The following is a 25359-nucleotide window of genomic DNA, read 5'->3' on the forward strand; positions in this document are numbered from 1 at the left end:
GCAGGGCTCCCACCTGCTAGCTCCCCCTACAGCCAGCCCAGCTGCAGGGTTTCTGCCTCTGGCCTTCCACCGGAACGCTCTGATCCAGCAACATCCGTGGTTCTGCTGGACCACAGATGCTGATGGACCAGAGGGTCCCAGTTTAGAGAGGTTAGAACATAAGAACGGCCATACTGGGTCAGACCAAAGGTCCATCTAGCCCAGTACCCTGTCTTCTGACAGTGGCTAATGTCAGGTACTCCAGAGGGAATGAACAGAACAGGGAATCATCAGGTGATTCCTCGCTCCCCTCTGCCCATTCCCAGCTTCTGACAAACAGAGGCTAGGGACACCATTCCTTCGTTCCTACCTATCCTGGCTAATAGCCATTAGTGGACCTATTCTCCATTAATTTATCTAGCAAGTTCAACCTGTATTTATTCAAGTAGTCTGTGGATTCTTTTTTAAGATCATTAGGTACCTATGTAGGGGCAGTTACAGTCACAATGAATTGTCCTCCCATTTAGCCAGAGGCTGGGTTGAGTAAACATCAGGGCCTTGGTGTTCATACTAATCTGAAACACGTTATTTGGAAGAGTGCCTTGCTAGGGTCAAAAGATCTAGGAGTGGGATCCCTTGAATCAATGGAAGCTGGGCTGGGGGATTGAGAGGTACCACACTTGTCTCCGGTGAGCAGAGGCTGGGCAAAGCAGGCAACTCAACAGAGCCTTTCTCTCCTATAGAGTTCCTTTCAGCTGTGTAGCCCAAATTACTTTATAAGCATCACGGAAGCTCTCTCCCATCATGGAGGACAGCTGAGTAGAATCAGCTCAGTTTTACAAAGGCATGGACAGATCAATTGACTTGCTCAGAAAGCTTATAACAGGGGGATTAGAACCTAGAAGCTCTGGCTGCCCTGTTCCTAGCTTTAGCAACATTCCTCTGTCAGAGGTGGGTTTAGAAGCCAGGAGTCCTGATTCTTACGCTCTCATCGCTAGACCGTGCTACTCCCTCTTGTATATAGGGTTGCCAAATACCTTCACAAAAAATCCCGAACAGGCAGGGAAAAATTGGTTGAGCAAAAAAAAAAAAAAGCTGTGCTCCTTGCTTTCCCCACCCTCACAGATGCCGCCAGCCATCCATCCAAGGAAAACAGAAAATACTGGACATTTTACATGTCCGGTATTCTCTCTCTCTCTCTCTCTCTCTCTCTTTTTTTTTTTTTTTTTTTTTTTTTTTTTTTAAACCATATGGAAGGCCAAAATACTAAACTGTCCAAGCGAAAACCGGACATCTGGCAACCCTGCTTGTATGCAGATCATCCCCTCGGAGCCAAACAGCGTGTACACTTTTTGACTTAGGGAGGATTCACTTTACCCACCCAGACAGTGGGTAGATCTGCTGAGAGTGAGGCATCACAGCAGCTTTGTAGAAGCTTGCAGTGAGGATGAAAACCTTTAAGACCCCATAACTCTTGCAGTTAGTATCTTTGTAAAGGATACTCAGCCCCATTAGGTTCTCCACCCTTGCATCTCTCCCAGCAGTTGTGGGAAGGGGAGTATCTTAAAAACAAGCAGTCATCTTTTAATAAATACCAAGTTTACAGTAACTCCCTGGCAGCAGTGCTGGGAATGGAGCCCTGCATTGTTTTATAGGAATTCTCAAAGAATTATTTGTTGAACCAGATGGCACAGGCCTGGGTAGCACCTACTTTGTGCTAATAGCTGCTGGAGTCCCTTCAGGGACTTTGGGGCCGAACTGACCCCATTGACGGTGGTTCTAGGGCAGAATTCTGGGATGGTAACTAATACATGTAGCTGCAACAAAGCCCTTTGGTGGCCTATGCAAATGGAGGATTCAGGCAACTAACTAGTCATATTTGTTAGCTGTTAACTAATCAGTCCTCAGATTTGGGGTTGTTTGGACTAAATGCATTTCAAAATGTAGGTGCTCTATCAGCTTTCAAAACATACTGCAAGACTAATTCTTTTGCCAAGAGTCTGGAGAGAGATGTATTTGTGGAGGGCTGGTAGCCCTGTCTTGATATTTGTACTGGTGGTAGGTAGCTTTTTTTCCCCTTTGCACATTTTGGGAGGTTCTTTTGTTTTCTTTGTTTGTACGAGTATTGTAAAGGTGTGTTTACTTGCAGTAGATTAATTAGAGCTGATGAGAAAATGGGTTTACTTTTTTCCAGTGATCAAAAACTTGTAGTTTCCATGGAAATTTGTTGTTTTGTTTCAGGACACAAACTTCTTTTAATCTCAGTTGTTTTGTTTTGGGTTTTTTGTTTTAGTTTTCAGATGCTTTGTTCCATCTTTAAGTATTTTGGCTGCTTTTTCCCTGGAAAAAGGAAGAGAAAGTTTAAAAACAAAAGTATGAAAAGGTGGGGAGTACCCCAGTCTTCTGAGTTTACTGTTTTCCAAATGGCAAAAGATGGAAACCAGACAAAGTGGGGGAAAGTTTTTTAAGTTGAAAAGCAATAGCAAAGTGTAAGAAAGTGAGGAAGAAAACACTTTTCAATGCTTTGTTGTAATTTTCCAATTGGTAGAAAGCAGAAAGTGGGGAGAAAGCTACTCTTTATTAAAAAAAATAATAATAATGGTGTGTCCTCCAAATTTTTCATTTTGAAAAATTTCACGGACAGATTTTTCTGTAAAATATTGTTTTTCCAATAAAACTTAGTTTTCCGCTAAAAAAGTTGTCAGATATTTTTGGACTAACTCTGATGTTATTCAGGCCTTCCATGTCTGGGTACTGTATAAAATTTCCTGATAAACAGAGGCAACACTACTGGGACTCAAGTTGTGTGGAAGCCTGTTTGTCTGTAGCCGTTTTCTATAACAAACTAGGGATGTAAAAGAGTAGTTGAATAGTGAACTACCCAATAAGTCTAGGCTTATTGGGTAGTTGAGCCAACTACTCGCATTCTATATACCCCCTTGCTGCCTTTATGTCAGAAGCAGCAAGAGGTGGGAGGGGAGCAGGAGCCAGTGGCTTAAAGGCCAGTTCCTCCCAGCACCGTCTCTGCAGTGCGGGGGGAGGGGGACAGAAGTGCAGCACGGGCTCGGCTCCTACTTCATTTAAACTGCAGAGCTTTAGCAGGGGTAGCAAGCACCCCCCTTATCGACTAATTGAGTAGTCGATGGAAATTCCATCAATTACGCGATTAGCCGCAATTACATTTAACATCCCCATAACAAACTCCTCCTGTTCAATATGTATGGTTCCATGTTTTATGACTAGTGCAATGGCTTTTTGGACTCATGGCAGATGAACCAAGAGCTACGGGTTGGTGTTTGTTTTTAATCTATTGTATAACGCTAAATAAATATAATAAAAACAAATATGGATAATGGAAACATCCATTCTTACCTTAAATAGGATAATTATTTCTTGAAAAAGAATATAAACTCTCTTACTTCAGGACCTAAGGCAGTCACTAAGACTATGTCTACATTACAAGGTTATTCTGAAATAACTTATTTCAAAATAATAACTCCAAAAAACCTATTTCGAAATAGCGAATCCACACTACAGGTAATCCTCAAAATTAGTCCAAGGCAGGCTCCCTTAATGTGGACACATTATCTCAATTTAGAGCCCCAGGAAGCACTGGGGAGTAACTACTTTGAATGACCCTGGGGAATAGTTATTTCGAAATAACATCAGCTGAGTGTCTACACTAACCCTATTTCAAAATAGGCATTATTCCTTGTAAATTCAGGGGTTGTTATTTTGAATTAAATAACAGGCTTGCTGTGTGGATGTGCATCTTGTTATTTTGAAATACCAGGAGTTATTTTGAAATAACTTTGCAGTGCAGACATGCCCTAAGTGATGGAAATTAGGGGGAAAAAACCTTTCCTGTGGGCAAATTCTTCCATAATTGCCCTCTAGAGGGTTTTTTGAACCTTTCCCTAAAGTACTTGGTATTGGCCACCATCAAAGACTGTAGGCTAGATAGACCACTGGTCTGATTTGGTATTCCTGTCTTATCTACTCCTCTGAACCATCCATCTTCGTTGATGTAATGTAAAGTGATTCCCTTGGCTTTGTGTCTGTTCCCTCCACACCACTGCTCCTAACCCATGCATTCCGTTTCTCTTCCAGAAAATGCTGCTCAAGAAGAACTGCGGAGCAAAAACAAGAGTTATTAAAATTCGTGTAAGTTGACTATTTCTGTTATGTTACCAGATGTGTATGAAAGGATGACACTTTTTGAATCTCTACAAATGAGAGCTGGTCTGTGGAGGTTTCCTTTGGGGTGGGTTTTCCTTCGAGTCATTGGTCTAGAGGATTTTTCCAAGCATGGACTGTAATCAACATAATTGAGGCTTGGTGCTAATGCGATCATATGTTAACCTTTCCGCCCTGGAAACCTTGGGCTCAGATCTTGCTTAAAGTAAAAGTCTGTGGCATCCTGTAAATGCTTATGCTTACACAATGTCCCTTCTCCACCAGGAGGGGCCCAGGTCTGCAATAACAGAGTATTGCAGTCTGGGAGTGAGAGGCATTGGCTGGGATCTGCATAAGCCCAGATGCAGAATAGCAAGGAGTGTGGCTGCAGGTTAATAGCTGAAGGGAATTGTGTGGGACTCGGGACCGGAATAACCAGGGATGGGAGCAGCAGGTCAGGACTCTCTTAAGTATTTATGTGCCCTCTATTACCAGAGCATCTGAGTGCCTCACATTCTGTATAAACATATCCTGACAACACCCTAGTAGTGTAGGGCAGTGCTATTAGCCCCACTTTACAGATGGGGAGTTGAGGCCCAGAGTGACTTGCACAAGGTCAGCCAGGAAGTTTGCAGTAGAGCAGAGGATTGAACCAGGTTGCCAGTGCCCTTACCACTGGACCATGCTGCCCTTCTCCAAGTGGGCAATGGCAATGAGGTCCATTGGCAGAGCTTCATGGGAGGGTTTGTACAATACTCTGATAATATATTGACTTTGCTCTAGCTGATGCTTTTACTAACCCTCATCTCAGCGGCATTTTAGCTCCATGTTGGTGAACGGTATCTAGCAATCCTATCTGTAGGGCATGGTGGGAGATTTGCGGATGATCTGCCACACTCTAGCATTCCTCAGACTAAACCAAATGCCTCAGGTGGCTAGCAGCTGAAACCCAAATGATCCTCAGATGATCTGCAGTGCGTCTGTAATACACAGCTGAAAACACCACCAACCTGCTAACCAGAGAGAAGAGAGCAAACATCCCTGGTGCAAAACCAGCCGCTGTTGTTGCAATAATTGCGTTCCCACAGTTCGACAGCTGGAGGTGATGAATGGCAAATGCAAACCAACATGCACGATAGCGTCTTCGTGGTTTACACGGTATCCTCATGACAGCACGCCCCAAAAGCAAACTGAACTGAGAACTGGAGCGTCGAGGCCCTCTGCATACCCAAAGCCACTGTGCTACTTTGCCATGCCTCATTCTCCCCCAGACTTATCCCCTCTGCCAAAGCACTTCAGTCGTGCCCTGCAAGAACCCCAGCTATGACCCAGCACAAGTCTGATCGTGTCTCTTAACCCTGACTTTTTATTCCAGCTTGAACCTCTAGAAAGCTCTGTCAGTGCAGCTCACTCCTTTCCAGCAGCCATCTCTTGCTGTTCCAGTACTGGCTTCCCCAGGGCTGTCTGTCCTGCACACACCTGCTGCCAGTCTCCTCTTGGCTCCTGTATTCCGGTGCAAACAGGGTATCAGGTTCCTTGTTTTCCATACGCACTTTCAATCCGCTTGTCTTTCTGTCCCCGGGCTGCTGGTTAGTTGTGTGCTGCTTGGCTAACAGTTCCCCATGGGCTTCAGGGACACCTACTAGGGAAGGTGAGAGACTCAGGGGTAGGTTTCCCCTAGCACTGTGAGCTCATTACTCCAGCTCACTGGAGAATCTGAGACTGAATTATTCCTTCCCTCCCAACTGAGCCCCTGTCAGGCCTGACTACAGCAAATGAGCAGAACACAAGATTTCTGAGAGGTGGTGTGAGATCCATGCTTCTGAAGTCAAGCCAGGAAAACAGGGTTAGTGGCATTTCTCAATGGTATGAACTTACATGGCTCCCGGTACCGTAGGATTTGGGCACTTCACTGTCTTTATCCTCACATCCCTCCACCATGAGGTGCTGTTATCCCCATCTGACAGCTGGGAAACTGAGGCATGACTCATGGTTCGCCTGAAATCACACAGGCAGGCTGTGCCAGAGCAGAGACTTGAACTCCGGTCACTTAAGTCACAAGAGGTAGCCCAACCAATGCACAATGGGTGGTGGGTATAAGAGGCATGGGGAGGCAATGCCTTCCCTGGGCCTTAGTGCTCAACATGTCCCTTCATCCTAGTCCTATTCTGACCATTCCTGAAGGTTCCCATCGCAGGCTGTTGCTGCTTGCAGACTGGTGACTCCTCCCTGGAAAGTGGATCTGTTAACTTAAAACTGAAAAGCCTTCCAGTTTGCCAGCTCTATTAGCATAACATTGAATCTGTGAAAGAGCCATTAAATGGTAATAACAATAAAGAGTTCAGTGGCGTTGTAAAGACGAACACATTTATTAGGGTATGAGCGCACAAGCTTTCGTGGGCTATAGCTCACTTCCTCAGATGCTGAAGAGAAAAAGAAAGACAGGAAGAAGAAGGGAAAAAAAAGGATACAGAGATGGGACTGAGACATCAGTGCTAATTGAATCCGAATGGCTGTGGCTCATCTCCAACAGTGTCGAGAAGGTGAGAGTACTCGAAGAGGAAAACCACTTCACTCCTATTGGAATGGGAGAACCACTCCATGTGTTTGTTTAGTCCTTGGTTCACACTATCAAATTTGCATGTGAATTCCAGCTTAGCAGTTTCTCTCTGTAGCCTATTTTTGAAGTTTTCCTATCTGAAAACGGCAACTTGCTAATCTGAAACTGTGTGCCCAGGGAGGTTAAAGTGTTCCCCCCACTGGCTTCGGCATTGATCAGGTAGGTGCCAATCTTGAATTTAATGACAAAAACAGTTGTGTATTACTATGTTGCATAGTTGTGCATTACTATCCTTACAAGACCTTAGTTTAAAATTAGCTTTAAATATTTCATTAGCTTGTTGCTGAAGATTACAAACTCATATCTCTAAAAAATCCTTGTGTAGATATATAGATGCACAATCTGAGTATTCAGCTTTTAGTCTTAAATGTTTGGATCTTCAGACATATCGTTTTTAAAATAAGTTCTTCAAAAGACCACCCTTCTGTAAAATAAACATTTAAATTTTAATTACTGTAATACAAAACTTGCTTCCAAAATCTTCCTACCTTTTCTAGCTATCTATCCCTACTCCCCTTTCACTCCCCTGTTGATGAGAGCCCTTAAAGCAGTGGTCCCCAACCTTTTGGGGCTGCCAGGCACCCGGGGGCGGGGCTGCTCACACGCTGGGCACCCAGGGGCAGGGCCAGACACGTGCCTGGGGGCGGGGCCACCCATGTGCTGTGTGCCCGGAACTGGCGCCACCCATGCGCCACACTCTTGGGGCTGGTGCTGCAACTGTGCTGCACGCCCAGGGGTGGGGCCGCCCATATGCCGCGCACCCGGGGCCGGAAGAGCCCATGTCCCGCGCGCCCGGGGACGGGGCCACCACCGCCCATGCGCTGCGTGCCCGGATTCGGCGCCTGTGCCACGTGCCCAGGAGCCAGCAGCGCCCATACGCCGCACGCCCGGGGCTGGGGCTGTCACAGACCTCACGCCGCGCACCCCAGGGGTGGGGCTGCCTAACTGCCGCGTGCCCGGGGCTGGCACTGACCATGTGCTGTGCGCCCGGAGCTGGCACCACCAACGCGCCCAAGGGCTGACTCCACCCATGCGCTGTGCGCCTGGGGTCGGGGCCGGCCCTGATCACTTGGCGGGCACACAGAAATGGCCTGGCGGGCACCATGGCCACGTTGGGGACCACTGCCTTAAAGGAAAACCGTCCTTTTCTTCCAGATAGCTGGAGAGGTGAGTTTCCCTTTTACTTCTGACTCTTGATGAACTAGTTTTAAGAGAACCTTGCCACCAAAATCAGTCCTTAACTAAGATATACAATCTCTTGTTATGCCTAAAATCTTTGGAAACATATTTTAACATAACAGTATAGTGAAATTTAATAAACATGTTTTGCTACAAAAATCACGCAAAATAAATGAGTGTTCCCTTTTTCTAAAAATAACAAACTTTGTTATGAACACGCTATAGCAGCCTGATTAATTTAAAATAATATCTTTGTTTCAGTGAGTTTCAATATGTAGTAATCTGGAATGATTACTTTATGAAGACATAAGAGTATATTTAACATATAAAATCAGCTTAGAAATATTGATGAAGAAAATGTAAAACAGAGAGGGGCTGCATCATGAATTCCCATTATGTTTAATGTTGTGTTCAGTGAGACAACTGACTTGTGCTTACTACAAAGCTTTTGCAAATAAATCTGAGACAAACTTCAGGGCATATCAAAAAACCTGTGATTGACATTATTATTTCCAAATTTAGTGCTTTTAATTAATCACTTTCTGCATGTCCAGTCTTCACAATACTTCTTAGCCTAGCCCTGAGGCCAGTCTCATGAGTTAGTAAGAAATCGACAAGCAAGAAGGGAATGTGAACCCAACCTCCCACTTGCTGGTCACACACCCAACCTGTAAGTTGGACAGAGTTGCTTGCTGGGGCTTTGGCCTGATGAATATGTGCTGAAAGAGGAGCAGCTTGAGCAGAAAAGAGCAAGGGAGGCTCCAGGTCAGAATAGCACCTAGCCCAGGACTTCACTTGAGAGGTAAGAGATGAAAATTAAAATCCCTTCTCAGCAAGCGTAAAGGGGGATTTGAATCCCAAGCTTACACATGCTAAGCACACGTCCTAACTGTGAGGCTCCACAAGGCTGCTTGCAAGTCTTGCAAACCACCCCATGAATATGGAATGAAAATGGAACAACTCTAGCAGAACAGGATGAGGCAGCAAACACCAGGCCATCCCCAGGAAGCCACTTCTTAGTTCAGCAGCTGGACGTTCACTTCAGAGACAGCTGCTCAGGTCCCTTCTCAGGAAGTTGAGGAATGGGTTGAACCCACACAACTGGACACCCAGACCGTTGTACTACACAGGGATTCAGCAATTAGACCTTCCCTAATTTCTACTTGATAACAATGGCACAGCCTCAAGCCACTACAAGGCACAACCCACCTTAGCCTGTTCCTGACTGGGATTCACACTTGAGCGAATGCTATTCAAATCTCTTCTCCTCAGGCAGGGAGAAGGAAACTGAACCAGTGTCTACCCCTCCCAGATACCGCCCTTTGCTTGCAATCCATGGCCAGGTGCCAACATAATTTCTTGTGAGGTAACTTTGAATGCCCCACTAAAAAACTGAGGTGAGGGGGGAAAGAGGCTGCGGGCGACCATGTAACCTTTAGCCAAGTGGTGAGGGAGCCTCACTTGTGACTGCAGGGAAGGGAGAGCCCGGCTCCCATTTCAGTATGGGAAAGCCATTTTAGAGGCAGGATATGATAGATCTCTATAAACCGTGTGGAGAAGTGAATGAGGACGTGTTATTCACCCCTTCACATAACGCAAGAGACAGGGTGACCTGAATAGGCAGCACGTTTACACCAAATCAAAGGTGGTATGTCTTCCTGCAAGGCACAGTGAGTATATAACATGCTCTGCTAGGCGACATCGTGAAGGCCAACCTGTAAATGGCTTCAATAAAAAAGTGAGCAGTTGCATGGAGAATGGCTCCATCAAGGGCTATTGGTCAAGTTAGTCAGGGACACAGAGCCATGCTCCAGGCCAGCGCTAAGGATGTTAAATTGCAGTCATCCGGCTGATTGTGTATTGACTACATGATTAGTCCATAAGGGCCGCTCTGCAGAGCCACAATGGGGATAGTTCCTGGAGCTGGCTAGAGCTGGGACTGAGCTACCCTTGCTTCAAATTAGCTCTGAATTTTAAATGTAGTAAGAGCCAGTCCAAGCCATCGCAAACTGGGGCTGTTTGGTGGCAGCAGCCCCTGTCTGCAGGGGGGCCCAGCTCCCCATCCCCCCAGCTGCCTCTGATAAAGGCAGTGGGGGGAGGGGGGGGAAGCAGGTGGCACCGCAAAGACAGGGCTCGGGGATCCAGCTTTTAAGCCGGTTCTCCCCAGCACCATCTCCCACCCCCCTTGCTGCCTTTCAAAGCTTATGCTTATCGGGCAGTCAAGTAGTTGACTCATTCCTAACATCCCTAGCCAGTGCCGTGACTTGATATTTTTGGGTCCAGGGAAAAATATTAATTATGCGCCCCGTCTCCTTAGGTTAGCGTCACACTCTTTAGTTTTGCAGCTTATTATTTTTACTTGTTGCATCTTTGCATGCCTCACTATGATGCGCCTGGGGTGAGCACCTTGCTTCCCCATCCTTGTTATGGCCCTGCTCAAAGCATCCCTAAACCTCAGCCCACCAGCTGATGGGAGTGGCGGACAGTTGGTAGGACAGTTGCCTTCTTCTGTCCTTTGCCTTTGAGATGATGCAAATGGCCAGACTGGGTCAGACCAATGCTTCTGCTGGCCCAGTCGCCCATCTTCCAACAGTGGCTGATACCAGATGCTTCAATTTCCCCCTTGCCTCCTGAGAAGAGAGCTGACGAGGGCTCACCTGCTGCCCAGGTGAATGCCCTAATCATTGGGTCACAAGCTACAGTGATGAGGGCTCCCATCAGATGAAGCTTTTCCACTGTAACTTAACAAGTACTGGGGTGAGATGGTGTATGAGGCTCTCTCTTGAAGACAATGGGGGACTCCTTCAATGTGTTATGGGAGCTGCTGGGTCAAATCCTCTTTTTGTCTCCCTGAAAAGGTGTATAGGAAGAGGGATGTGCTGCAGCCCATGTACGTGCCTGGGTTATACAGCTAGCTGTGGCAATGGAGGCTGGGGACCACTTGAGCTTGCCTGTTGAAACTGATACACTTTAGCTAAATAGGTAAGATGGTGGCAAGTGGCTTCCACGTTAGGTTGCAGAAGGAATGGAAGCCACCTAGGAACTGCTCACCATGAGAAGAGGTACAGTCCCTCCCCTTGCACCTCACCTTGGGTAGGTAAGCTGCCTCCTGGCTGAGACTGCAAGTGCTGTGTGTTTCAGGTGGACTCATTCCTTCCCAGGGAGCAAGTGTTTATATTTCTTTTCAATTGATTTTTCAGGGGTGAAAGTAACTTAAATTTCTTACAGGTACTGTCCTTTTGCAACCCTCTCATTCCCTGCCCTGAGAACCACCCCCCTCCTCAGGGGGGGTTGCAATACAGTACCTGTAGGAAATGTAAGTATGGGATGGAGTGTGATGGGTTGGGGGTTGTGAAGGTTTATGGGAGCTCAGGGCTCAGTATTGTGAGGGACTCAGGTCAGGACGTGGGGGTGTAGGAATCAGGATGGGGTGGGAGGGTGGGGAAAGTAAGAGCAGGGGGTTGGGAGGGTGGGAGGAAGTCAGGGCTGGGAATGTGGCCACCATGCTGCCCCGCCACTGGAGCACTGGGGTTGGAGCCCAGTGTGTAGTGCCAAGGCCACCCCCAGCTGGCCAGTCTCTTACCGGTGTGGTGCACTGGGGCACACTGACTTACTTTCACCTTTGCCTTTTACAGAAAGCATGAAGATTGTCCCTTCCTCCTGTGGATCCCCTTGTGCTATAACCCTGCCATTCCTACCCTTCATCCAGCCCTGCCCTTGTTCTTCACTCGCACATACCCTGGCAGAGCTGTGCTTATCTCAGCAGCAACAGGCATGTAGAGGACACAATCTCTAAGTGCCCAGGGGTCTAAAGAGATCTTGCTTGGGCAGGCAAGAGAGAGTGTGGACCTGGGGCCAATCTGATAACTTGTTTGATCAGGGAGATGTTTTTCTGCAATGTGAAAATAAAGTAGGGATTAAAAATCAGAACATAAACTCCCCTGTGTTCTTGTTTCAGTCTCAGTTCCTGAGAAAGTCCCCTGCTTGGACAGGGGCCAGGTCCCTGGAATGACTTTGCTGCCTCTTATCTTTGGCATCTGCGTCTAAACGGCTGCTGCAGAAATGCACTGTGGCCTCTTCCCTTATAACAGGGGAACCTTTTAGTTTGGAGTCAGAAGGATGTGTGCTGGCCTTCCCCCCTTTGGCAGAGGCCTGTGCTGTTTGCAAATGAGAAGTATGCCAGGTGGCAGATGCACATCTCTTTGGCTCGGCTCTGCAGTGAGGTGCAGAGAATGTGTCTACCTAGGGAGCTCAAGGGCAATGGAATTTTACATCTCTATCAGCACCTTGTAAACTAGCCTCACAAACAGGTACACGCGATGGCCCTCATTTCACAGGGAGGCAAACTGAGGCACAAACAGGCGATGTGACTTGCCCAAGGTCACACAGCGAGGCTTTGACAGAGACAGGCAGAGAACCCAGGTGACTTCAATGAGGAGAACTCAGTCCTGTGCTTTAATCCCCAAGCCTTCCTTCCTCATCACTTAGAGTGGGTGTGGGAGCACTGATTCCGCTGGGGGAGCATCATTGTTCATCCCAGGTAGTGGGACACCCTTTCCTTCCCTTCTGGGGAGCTGGGACTGACAGCACTGTCGTGTACTGGAAGGCGCTCCAGTGGCTTTCGGAAAAAGGAGTGGGAAGTGAATACTAAAGTTCCCCACATTCTCCTTGAGATTTTCAGTACGGTGTTGAATCTGCTTCTAGAGTCAGTTTCTGATGCTCTTTCATGAAGACTGTGGTCAAACTCCCATGGGTCCTTAGAGTGAAAGAGAGAGAGTGTCCAGAATGGCTCCAGTGCTATGCAGTGCACAGTCCCCTCTGAGGGTACGTCTACACTTGCTCCCTAGTTCGAACTAGGGATGCAAATGTAGGCGACTGAAATTGCTAATGAAGCGGGGATTTAAATATCCCACGCTTCATTAGCATGATCTTGCCGGCGCATTACTCCGCTCAACAGCTGTTTGGAAAGTGAAAGTGCGCACCGGGACACGTTAGTTCGAACCAAGCTCCTTGGTTTGAACTAACGTTACTCCTCGGTCGCCTACATTTGCAGCCCTAGTTCGAGCTAGGGAGCAAGTGTAGACGTACCCTGAGTGTTCCTACGAGAGTCAAGTGGCTCTGTGAGGGCACTATAGGCATATGGACCTACCAAACAGTGGAGTGATCAGTGTGTGTGTGGGAGGTTCCACTGCTAGCAGTAAAGTAGGCTGGGCCTTTTCTGTATTTTTAAAGAGAACTCAATGGTAGGCCTTGGAGGCTGAAAGCTTGTCTAACTGCAGAGCAGGAACGTCTGTGGTACTTTCCACCCCACATCGTGCCTTGCTGGTGTGCCTCAGCCCACACCTCTGGAAGAGATAGGGAGTCACAGTCAATTCAGTCCTTGGCTGCATCGCTGAGCAAATAGCCCCATGCGGATGGGAATTTTTGTGATCTGCTTATCCAGGGCCTGAGCTTCAACTGGTAGAAATCAGCATAGGTCAACTAAGCAGTTATAGGAGAGAGGTCTATAAAGTTATGAATGGCATGGAGGGAGTGAACACGGAAGAGTTATTCACCCCTTTGTATAACACCAGAAGTAGGGGGTCACTCAATGAAATTATAGGCAGCAGGTTGAAAACAAACCAAGGAAAGTTCTTCACACAATGCACAGTCAACCTGTGGAGCTTGTTGCCAAGGGATGTTGAAAAGGCCAAAAATATAACTGTCTTCCAAATGAAATTGGTAAGTTCATGCTGGATAGGCCCATCAGTAGCTATTAGCCAAGATAATCAGGGATGCAACCTTATGGTCTGGGTGTCCCGAAATCTCTGACTGCCAAAAGCTGGGACTAGGTGACAGGGGATGTGTGTTGTGATAAATTGTCCTATTCTGTTCATTCCCTATGAGGCATCTGGCATAGGTCATTTTCAGAAGACAAGATACGTGGCTGGATGTATCAGACTAATGGTCTGACCCAGTATGGCTGTTCTTATTTCCTCTGCTGAATGCACTGGAACAGACCCTCAGAGGGGGGAAATCAGCATAACTCCACTGCAGTCAGAGGATCATTGCCAGCACGCACAATTTCTCTCCATCAGGCCATTGACCAGCTTTGAAGGAGTGAGCTGCTTGCTGAAGGGATGTGTGTGTACCCATCCCATGAGAGCCCTATTTCTTGAGATGGAGAATTCCTGACAGTTTTGTCCAGTGTTTCCTTTATGGTGGAAGTTCAACTTGAGTTGGGTACCATGCAAAATACCCAGACATGGTTTTATTTTATTGCAATCCACTCTTTATAAATTCTGGGTCTGTGCAGTCTCACTGAATCATGGAAGTGCTTGCCAGGTTAAGTGTTGTGGAGTAATTTGGAGCTCTGAAATGCGCCTAGTACTGTATTATACCAAAGGGAGTCCAGGGGTCAAAGACTGGGGAATAAGGACTATTCCTAGCTATGTTGTTGACTTGGCTGTGTCAAGTCATTCACCCTGTGACTTAGACTGGTGTGGCAAGCCTAAATATTTGGGATAATTCAGAGAAGTATCTGGATATTTGGTTGCTCCTGTAAACTGAAACTGTGCGCCTTCTGAGGCTGGTCACACATCACCTGAGACTCCATCCGCGATGTAGGCTTTTGTGGTGCTACGTGGAAGGCTTGCGAAGATGAGTCAGAAAGTGCCGTCCATGTGGAGAGCTGCAGCAAAGGAGTAAAAAGGCTAGGGCTGTGACTGTTGGGGTGGGGGAGAGGATGAAATGGGCCTACGGGATGACAAATAGAGTGGTGGGAGAGACCTGTAGGTTGCAGAGGAACTGAGAAGGGGACATGGAGTCAGAGCACTAGGAACAGGGCCTGTGAGGTCACTAGTTGGATTCTGGGAATGAAAGTGATCCATGAGGTTGTACAACAAGATGGAGGGAGAGGGAGATGTGGGTAGCACCATGACCAGTGATCCCTGTAAGCTTGGGAGGCCACCCACGAGAGATTCAAATGCCTACCAGTTGATTAGCACACATGCTCACAGCATGTGTTTCTATTGGTGGTGCACATACTAAAATTTATTCCACATATGGATGGAAAAAATTAGAGGGACCATTGACCATGGCTAGTGCTCCTCCACCAGTACGCATCTGTTCGCCAGCTGGAGATAAAATTGGAGATGATGAGCATTTTCCTTGATCACTGCACCCAGTGCTGCTGCAGTTGTTTCCAGGCTCTCAGTTGCTTGCAAAGCTTGTGAGAACCTGTCTCCCATTCGCGCTCACAGTCCACAGCGGAATCCTCCTCCGTCCGTCTACACCTCGTGTCATCCTATGCCCAGTTACCACACTTGGCATCCACAACCAAGGAAGTTTGTCCAGAAGCAAGCGCACCGTGCCAGTGGCCTGGTTATACCAGGATGATTAATACTCACATTGCACTGTTAATTTTGATACTCTATAAATTCAAAGGATAATCTTCTCTGTGCCACACGGCTTGGCTCCATGGAATTGCACTGCCCTGGGCTAACACGGAGCAGAGAATGGAGGTCACACACAAGCACACGCCACGTGCAAGACAATCGATCTCCTTGCTCTGCAAGTTCCAGGGTCAACCTCAGAATGGAACTAAAAGTGAGTGTGTCAGGCCCAGGCAGTGTGGTTGTGTGGGGGATGGGAGGAGGTGTGTGAAGTCCTTCTCTTAGAAAGGCGACAAGATGGCATTGTCACTTAAGCAGAGTACTGACAAGTGTGCAGGGAAGGGGGTGGAGTTGTAATTGAGAGAATAAGGACCAGGCTGTTACTTGTCCGTGCATGGGTGTGCTAGGAGATTCCGCCTTGTGCCCTCTGCACCGGGACCAGGCATAATTGTAGTCCCTGCCCAATGGGAGCTGCAGCTTGTTAGTTAGTACCCCTGGGACACTGTCCCCCTCTGCTTCAGAATGGATTAGAGCAGATGAGCTGTGACCCTGCTTTGGCCAGTGCCTAGGAACAGTGTCCAGAATGCAGCTCTTAGTTTGTTCTCCATGGGAGGGAGCTGCACAGGTTAGCCATATTGCCTTCAGAAGCATGCCCTGCTACATGCATTGCCATTTTAATTTCATCCCATGCCCTCTGGACCTCGGATTATTATGCCGGCTAAATCAGGGCCCAGAATCAGATCTCTCAAAGGCACTATAATGTGCCAAAAAGAAGGGAGGAAAAGATTTATCTTGTAGGATGGCATCAGCAAGAACCCAGATCTGGCACCTTTCCTGCTTGCCCAGGTTTATGGGTAACTGAGCATGAAGCATCCATTGGGCCTCTTTGAAGATCTTTCCAAAGAAGTTCACGTATTGTCTGGTTGCACCTTTGTAGCACTGCTAGTTGCCAGCTAACAACCCCGCAAAGACATTTGCAAGCACTTGGCAGGGTTTTTTTTTCCCTTCTACAAGGACACAGTTGTGTTTACGTGACCTTCGCAAACTGAGCTGGCCCTGTACAGCATGAAGTGGGTGCAGGGCAGCTCTTAGTGGAGGCAGGCAAAGACCCAGACAGTTCCATGACTTTACAGAAGGGTGTGAGGAAAGGGAAAAGTCAGCAAGCTATCTGTAAACATTAGGGACAGGACACAGCTGCAGATTTCAGCTCTGGATCTGAACTCCCTCAAGCAAGCGAGTGTTTGGATCTGGGATTTCATCCCTAGTTCCAACAGAGGGACCTGTGTTTACATATAGCCACAGTTTCATGGGAAGTATTTTGGATACTTTCCCAGACTAAGCTAATGTGTAGGGGTATAGGGAAAAGATGTTGGAGGATGTAGTTTTGTCTTTGTAAAGGGAAATATTCTTTGTCCAATCCTGATACTCGGTGCAAACCATCAGTGCTCCAATGAATTTAATGGGGCTATAGCAATTTACCCTGCCTGAGGCTCTATATTTTTGCAAAGTGCCTGAAGCAAGTGAGTAAATGATAGGAAACTACTTTTCTGTGGATCAGCACATAGACCTTAGTTGACTAATCCTCACCACACCTGTGGAGTAGGGATTAGCCCTGTATTTTACAAATGGGAAACTGAGGCATGAGAGCAGTGCTGTTACTTGCTTAGTCCCACACACCGAGTCCATGACAAAGCCAAGACTAGACCCCTAATTCCTCACCTGCAGTTTATGAATTTACACATCAAAGTTGAAAGGTCACCAGTGTTTTGTGACAGCCTTGCAGGAGTGACAGGGAGGAGAAAAGGAACTGGCATAAACACTGTGCCGGCCAGTGCAGCCATATGGATTCAGGCAGGATTAACTCTCCTCAGTTTTTCTGCAGGCTTCTTTGCAAGCTGTGGCTAGGGAACATCCTCCTATGCATCTTTGGTCCTGCCCATTTATGAGGATGGAGCACAGTCATGGTCTTCCTTTGCAGGGTCCTGCTGTGGACTTATTCCTTCCCACACATGTGGGGTGTGTGTGTCTCATATGAGCATTTATATGCTGTTTTGTATCCCAAAGGACTTTACAAATGGACCTACACATTTCACCCACGACCAAGAGGCAACAACCTCTGGTGTACAATGAATTCAGCAGTTATTTAATAGACCACGGCAACACTGTGCAACCATGTAGATCAAGAAGAAACGAGGACTCCTGTGTCCAGTTGAAACTGCAAAGGAAATGTAGGCTGGCAGAGTGTGGAAGTTAACCCACATTTTCATTTGGCCAGGAAACCAGGGTGAAGTGCCTCAGTATTAGGACAAAGACTGGGAAGTTATTAGGTAGTCAGGACTCTGGTTTTCCATCAGCTCCAAAAGATTGCATCTCCAGCACAGCATCCTGAAGCAGTGTGCTATGGCATTGGCTTCATCCTTCTCTTTCCTTGAGTTTTCCTGGGCAACTAAGCTCTGCAATCCTGAGCACAAACACACCACCTCTTTCCCATTTCACTTTTCCCATGGTTTTTTCTTCCTCCCTAAGGTACAGTTCAGGCAAGAAGCCAGTTTGCAGGGCAGCTGCAAACTCCTCTGCTTTCACAGAGGAGCTAATCTGATGGGCTCTGGAATTCTGAATTTCTTCCTTAATTTTGAATCTGCGTAGTGACACTGTCTGCCTTTGGGGGCCCCAGATCCACTCATCTTCAAGACTTTCTCTAGCTGATGTTTAGTTAATGTGTTTCAAGCTGGGTTTCTTATTTATTGCATTTATACAATGCTGGTAACAATCTGTTGTTGTGGTAGAGATTTGCAAGAATGTACATATGGGAGGACAGCCGTCTGAAGGAGCAAGTGTGTCCAGTGTGTACACACACACACACACACACACACACACACACACACACACACACACAAAAGGGCGTGTGTGTATGTGCACATGCAGATTAGGGAGTAATGCGATTGAGGCTCAGGGTACAGCTACATTGCACACAGGGGTATGAATGAACAGCTCTTGCTAGCTGCACTACAGCTCACTAAAGGCACGTCTACACAGCAGGACTAAACTTGAAATAAGCTACGCAACTTGACCTTATTTCGACTTTTGGCGCTGTCTACACAGCAGTTATTTTGAGAGAGACCACTCTTCTCCCCACTCCCCTTACTCCTCATACAATGAGGGTTACAGGAGTCAGAGTACGCAGTCCTCCAGCTCAACGTTATTTTGACATTATGTCGAAATAATGGCTTGCTGTGTGGATGTGGACTATGTTATTGCTGCTGTGTAGACGTAGCCTAAAACAGCTGTGATGCCTGTGCAGCATGGGCTTTGGTACCAGTTGCTTAAGCCCAGTCCCCCCCGGTTACCTACTCACTTGCACTTCCTGTGCTGAAGTCCATGCTGCAGCATCCTCACAGCTATTTTGAGTGAGGTGGCTAGAGTTGGGTTAGTTCAGGGATGGGTATGGAAGCTGCCATTCATGCTGGCGCCTGCTTTGTCAACATTCTGAATGTCTTTACTGAAGAGTGAACTTGAGTTGCCTACATGCAAGTTACTCCTCTTGGGCTAGCCTCCTTGTAGGGAGAAGTAGTGACAGAGTGACTGAAGTGCTGCATAAGGTGCCATCGCACATGAGGTACCTGATACCAGCTGATAGCTAGTGTGCCCTGTAAGCTGTGTGCTTGTGCAGCCACTCAGGAGAGATTCAGCTACCGCCCAGCTTATCAGCAGTTAGGTTTGTGTTTCTCCTGGTGGTGCGCATACACATGTGCCTCGGTGCACATAACATTTATTCTGCACAGGGATCGAAATGGTAAGAAGGACCATTGACTGCCAGACCAGGAGAGTTGAGTTAGAAGCCTCACCTCGCTCAAGTGAAGGCTTTTGTGTGTGGCTGGGACTCGAGTTAGGGCAACGCTGCAGGGAAGATGAGCCCTGTGAGTGCATGCATATCCCAATATCGGGGGGCAAGGTGAGCAATCATGGGGAGTGTGCGCATGCAAGTGTACCTATGCACATGAATGTGTGGGAACGAGTGTGTACATGCGAGTGTGCAGATGAGTATACAAGTGAGCATGTGCAAGCAGGTGGGCTTGTCTGGCTGCCTGAGTGCAAAAGGGTGTATCAGAACAGGAGTGGGTCCAAATCAGTACGTGCCTTTCTGTCAGCAGCCAGCCTTGGTGCATCTCAACCTGCACTCCAGCTGCGTAAATAAACTGCTTATCCCATTAAGGCCCCTGGTTAATGATTTCTGCGAGGTGCATCCATATTAGGCTGCAGCCTGTGTGAGTCTCTCCACTGCCCGGAATGCCACTGCAATGGTGGCATTGCCCGGGAGCAGCAAAGGCTGAAGGTTTGCCTGCTAAGGAACCGCCCCAAGAATCAGGATGGGGTTGCACAGCAGCAGGTGCATGGCGAGCTCTGCAAAGACCTGCCAGTACAGGAATGACTTGGGTCTCCTTCATCAGCAAAAGCCATCTCGCCTCACCTTTGTCACAGTGCACAGCTAGATGCCAGAGGGAGGGGCAGGGCTGTAGGAAAGATCTCCCAGGGAGCTCAAGGCACTAGGTCAGTGTTTCTTAAACTGTGTCCAGTGGTGTGCTGCGAGGCAGTTGGACATGTGCCGCGGAGAACAACAGAATTCAAAATGGCTGCCCTTAAGGAGGCACGTGACTTTTTTTTTCTTAGTAACTTCCCTTGACCCTTTTTTCCTTCTCAATAGGGTTCCCCCCTGATTCTTCCCCACCACCACCACCCTTTTTTGCTCAACAAAAAATGATTGGTGTTCCTCAGTCTTAAAAAGCACAGGGAAACTCTCTACTACTGAGGGTGATGTTAAGCCCTGCTGATTGCCTCCCAGAGAGGAGGACTGCCAGGGGGGAGAAGAGAGAGATGCCCACATGCTGCGACCCCCCCCCCCCCCCAGCCTGGCCAGTAGGAGCATGGGAAGCTGAGTGCCAAAGAAAACACCAGCTCTGCAGGAAGTGCAGGTGATAGCAATTCAGGCAGTGGTGCTCTTCCCTCTGATCCACTACAGCCGTGATCCCCAACCTGGTGCCCGCGGGCGCCATAGTGCCCGCCGGGCTTTTTACATGCGCCCACGGAGCAATCTGGGCTGGCAGGCGCATGGCCGGTCCCAGCCCCGGGGGCACCACGCGTGCCCTTGCCGGCTCCGCCTCCGGCGCCGGCCTTGGCCCCGCGGCGCTTACGGGGGGCGCGCTGGCCCCGGGCGCGCGGCGCTTGCCGGGGGGCGCCGGCCCCAGGCGCGTGGCTATGGGGGGGGCCCCAGCCCCGGGCACGTGGCTATGGGGGGGGCCCCGCCCCCGGGCATGCGGCTATGGGGGGGCCCCGCCCCCGGGCATGCAGCTGGGGGGGGGGGCCGCCCCCGGGCGGGCAAGTGTCCCTGCCCCCTGGCGCCCGGCGGGCGAACGGCCACACCCCCTGGTGCCCGCCAACCTGAAAAGGTTGGGGACCACTGCACTACAGAGTTCATGGTGCTAAGGGGAGCTGCATGGCAGGAGGGGCCATCCTTTTGGGTTTGAGCATATGACGTTTTAAAAGATACAATGGCAGTTCCTGTAAGGATACAGGGAACCTAAATACATTTCAGTTACAGTAATTCCATGCACACCAAATGGGAAATGGCTGCCCAGGAAGGAGTACTGCAGAAAGGGAGCTGGGGGTCATAGTGGAGTACAAGTTTAATAGGAGTCAGTAGTGTAACACTGTTGCAAAGAAAGCAAGACAAAAAGTAATTCTTCCTCTCTACTCCACTGGAGTATTGTGTCCAGTTCTGGGAGCCACATTTCAGGGAAGGCAAACTGGTGGAGCCCTGCAATTCCATGGATATCTGCAGCTATCCATGGATGTCAATTGGATATCCGTGAGACCGTGACTCATTTTTGCAGATGTGGATACAAATTTTGTATCCACATAAGCAGGGCTCGACAAACTATAAAATCTACTTGCCTGTGGCGTGTAGATTTCAGCCACGCGCCCCATTTACCAGCGGCGTGTGCATGTGCAATGCGGCTCTTGCGCATGCACAGTGCGGGGCCGGCGAGCGGCTTTCGCCGCCATTTGTCATGCCCTGCACATAAGGCTCTCCAAACTGGAAAAAGTCCAGAGGAGAGCAACAAAAGTGATTAAACTTCTAGAAAATGTGGCCCGTGAGGAAGGATTGAAAAAACTGGGTTTGTTTAATCTGGGGGAAAAGAAGACCAAGAGGAGATGTGATAAGTTTTCAAATACATAAAAGTCTGTTACATAGGAAGAGGGGAAAAATAGTTCTCATTAACTTCTCATGATAGGACAAGAAACAATGGGCTTAAATTGCAGCCAGGGTGGTTTATGTTGGGCTTTAGGAAAAACTTCCTGTCAGGGTGGTTCAGCATTGGAATAAAATGCCTAGGGAGGGTGTGGAATCTCCAGCATTGGAGAGATTTAGGAGCAGGTTAGACAAACACCTGTCAGGGATGGTACAGATAATACTTGGTCCATCCATAAATGCAGGGGACTAAATGACCTGTTGAGGTCCCCTTCAATCCTGGGATTCTATGACTTAGTCTCCCCTGTGGTTTCAGTTGGATACAATATTCACTTCAGGTATGTCTACACTACCACCCTAGTTCGAACTAGGGTGGTTAATGTAGGCATTCGAAGTTGCAAATGAAGCCCGGGATTTAAATATCCCGGGCTTCATTTGCATCTTGCCAGGCGCCGCCATTTTTAAATCCCCGTTAGTGCGGACTCCGTGCCCGCGGCTACATGCAGCACAGAGTAGGTCAGGGGTGTCCAAACTTTTTTCAAAGAGGGCCAGATTTTATGAAGTGAACATGCGTGAGGGCCGACCATTTTGCCTGACATTCTTTGAACCATTAAAATTAAACACAAATTAACTATTGTATGCAAAGTTTATTGCAAACGGCATACTTTTCATTTCATCACATGGATGACAAATCTAAACAGGTGTTAAATCACTCTGCCTTTCATATCTGAAGGCCAGATGAAAAAAAATCCAGGAAGCTGAAATATATGTCAGGAACATTGTAAAGTACATTACATATTATTGGTAATAAAGGTTGTCTGTCAACTTTTAAGTTCAAAAAATATGAACAGGAACATAACACCAAGTATACATGTTGTGTCCAAATATATTTATAACTGATTTAGACCAACTGACATTAACTGAGATTTTACAATGTATTCATCTCAATACATATGGATTCGTTGGGGGCCATAAAAGATAGATATTGCCAAATTACCTGTGGGGCCGTATTAAACCGGAACACGGGCCGCAATTGGCCCGCGGGCCGGACTTTGGACATGCCTGGAGTAGGTAGTTCGAATTAGAAAGCCTAGGAACCCTCTGGTGTTAGCATTATCCTGTCCTCCTTACCTCCCCTCTTAACTGCCTCCTGTTCCCTGGGCCACTTCCCAGTGACTCTCACCCTCCTGGCCCCTGTATCAAGAGACCTGGATACCAGGCTGGAGGCTCTGAATCCAGCTCCACTGAGCCTGCCCGGTACTGCTCTCTCTAAGGTGCTTTTCTGGGAACCAGTCCTGCACCCTGCCTAGTCAGGACTCAACTGCCCTGTGCTTTGCTGAGCAGCTCCTTATAACCAGTGCTGCCCCAGAAAGCCACCTTTTGATTGGCTCCGTCTAAGAGCACTTTCTTCATTGGCTGGGGTTCTGCACAAGCTCCTGGCAGCTTCCTTTAACCCCTTCCAGCAAGAGTGGGGCAGCTGCCCCATTACAGAGTGACACAAATGTAATATTATTTATTATTGTTTGATTATGTCATATGTGATAGATATGGTAAACAGCTCCTGCCCCAAACAGCAGCTGGATATGTTGGACAGGCTGGGTAGAAGTCAAGGCAGAAATGGATCAGTTAGAATCAGAAGCCTCCCAGCAACTCCTCTTTTCCCCCCATATCTTTTCCAGCTTTCTCGTCTCCGCCACTATTCTTGTTCTGTGCTGTGCTCCTCACATTGGGTTCCTAAGGCTACGTGTACACTGTGGAGCTATTTCGGGATACTGCTGCATCTTAAGAGAAAGCCTGTTATATAATGGGCTCGCTATTCTGACATCCCCGTAAACTTCATGGCACAGGGGTTAAGGGACGTTTTGGAATAGCGCCTTATTTTGAAATTAGCACCAAATTTTGAAATAAGCTATTTCAAAATTACCTCGAAATAAGCTATGAAATTTGCATAGCACAAATTGCGTTGTTTATTTTGAGGTCAGGGGGCTGTGTAGATTCACCCTATTAGGGCAGTATGAAGGCTGCTTCATGCAGACGTGGACCCCAGTGGTACTGACAGAGCTACCCAAGGCATGCTAAGTTTTGTGGATGGCTTTTTGTAGGTCCTCTGGGCCCCTCTCTCCCTGGTTCTTTCTCTTGCTGCCTCTTCTGCTACCCATCAGAAATCAGCTCATTTCAGACACTTCCCCCAATCCCATCTGGCATTTCAAAATGGAGGGCACTGCCAGGTCTTTGTTCCCTTCCCCTCTTAGCACTGATGGGCAGCTTCTCTGGTCAGGAGAGGGAAAAGTCTGGTGATTTATTCTGCCCCCTTAGCTCTGAATAGGGGTTGCTATGTTACCCTCCAGCTCCAAGCCCTGCCAGAGCACTCACCATATAAAACTCACAGCAGGAGTCTATTGAGAAGAGGCTCTTAAATCTGCCTCTCTTGTTTCTCATTGGGCCAGCCACCGTGTCAGGGGAGATAGTAGGGTGTTATCTGCAGGTTTGAGCTTTGAGCAGAACTGATGCCAGGCATAACCTTGGCATCTTCTATGCTGATGGACCACCTCGATTTGGGGATCAGGGAGCAGCTGTGCATGCAAGGCAGGGTGCACACGTGCTTTGGTGTGGATTTCCTTTTATAATAAATCCTCTCTCTTGGGCACATGGCAGCTTAGTGGCAAAGCTTAGAACAGAACCTAGAAACATGGACAAACACACACTTGCCTCCAGTCTCTGCTCCCATTGCTACATGGGGGCAAATGCTGCAGGGGCTGGATGATATGGCAGACTTTTTTCCCATCTCTAAGGTGAAATGACCCTATCCACTAGCACAGCTGGCAGGAAAGCCTGCAGGGAAAAGGTGCGTCCCCCTGCTGATCCCAAATTAAAATTCATCAGGGCAGGGGAAGATGGGTTGAGGTCTTCCATCCCTGCATGGCGACCACATCTTAGACATGAGATGACCTTGAGGTGTCAGAGAGGACAACAGAGCTGCTAATTGTTTCTAAACGTGCTGATCCCTCAACAAAAGGGCGTCCACCATGGCTGGGCAAGTAACACTTACATTCAGGGCAAGCCCTTGTTAGGGGATGCAGAAAAGAGACAGATGGGAGGTTGGAGCCAGCTCCTGGTGCACCCAGTCTGTGGGCCAAATGTAGAGGGTGGTGGCCTTAGGTATAGCCCACAGCTGCCCTCCCTCCCAGCCAGACACTGCTCTCCTTGACGCCCAGAGCCGATGCCCAGTGATGTCAATGGGAGCAGTATGGGACTAGTGGAAGAGGACCAAGAGGTTTCTGGCCAGGAATGCAAACCACAAATGACACTATCCCAGACCCAGGCGTAAACAGTCTGTGGGGCTACACAGGATTCCCGCCTGCATGCTCTGCCATCTCCTGGTGGTGCTGTTGGATGCCCACTTCTAGCCAAGCTGGAGAAGATGTCATGCTGTATGGGTGGATTTGTTGCTACCACCCCCTCAGAGGCCAAAGACCTTTGTCATTTGCAAGGACAGGGCTGAACACCAGATTGGCTGGAAACAGGGTGGGTTGGAGCCGTTTGCAGCTCACTCTGTGCTGTGCTATCGCCCAGGTTCGGGGGGATTAAGGCGCCTGCTGGGATGAGTGGGACTTGTGGGCACGCAGTGTGAGGGCAGGATTTCTAGGCATTATATTACTGCAGAAGACGCCTGGCTGTAAAGGGAGTGGGGCAGCAGGAACGGGGCACTCTGCTACACTGGTGCCAGGAGAGGAGCCGCTAGCTGGGAGAGTGGAGAAGAGGGTAGGAGGTAGGAGGCGTGTGCA

The 25359-nt window shown here is 48.2% G+C and overlaps 1 protein-coding gene and 1 long non-coding RNA gene across 6 annotated transcripts in view; both read left to right on the forward strand.

Moving 5' to 3' along the window:
* Positions 1-25359, forward strand: part of LOC102444426 (uncharacterized) — an 82955-nt gene that overhangs the window by 52496 nt on the left and 5100 nt on the right. For all 5 annotated transcript variants that reach the window (XM_075925380.1, XM_075925382.1, XM_075925381.1 and 2 more), the window contains one exon: positions 4090-4143. In XM_075925380.1, coding sequence (XP_075781495.1) covers positions 4090-4143 — 54 coding nt within the window. The remainder of the gene's footprint in view (positions 1-4089; positions 4144-25359) is intronic.
* On the forward strand, positions 4154-25359 carry LOC142828037 (uncharacterized). Its single transcript, XR_012902958.1, has 3 exons — positions 4154-20346; positions 20796-22090; positions 22646-25359. It is a non-coding gene; the product is annotated as an uncharacterized LOC142828037 (long non-coding RNA).

Source organism: Pelodiscus sinensis, chromosome 3 (assembly GCF_049634645.1).
Source record: "Pelodiscus sinensis isolate JC-2024 chromosome 3, ASM4963464v1, whole genome shotgun sequence".
Lineage (NCBI taxonomy): Eukaryota > Metazoa > Chordata > Testudines > Trionychidae > Pelodiscus > Pelodiscus sinensis.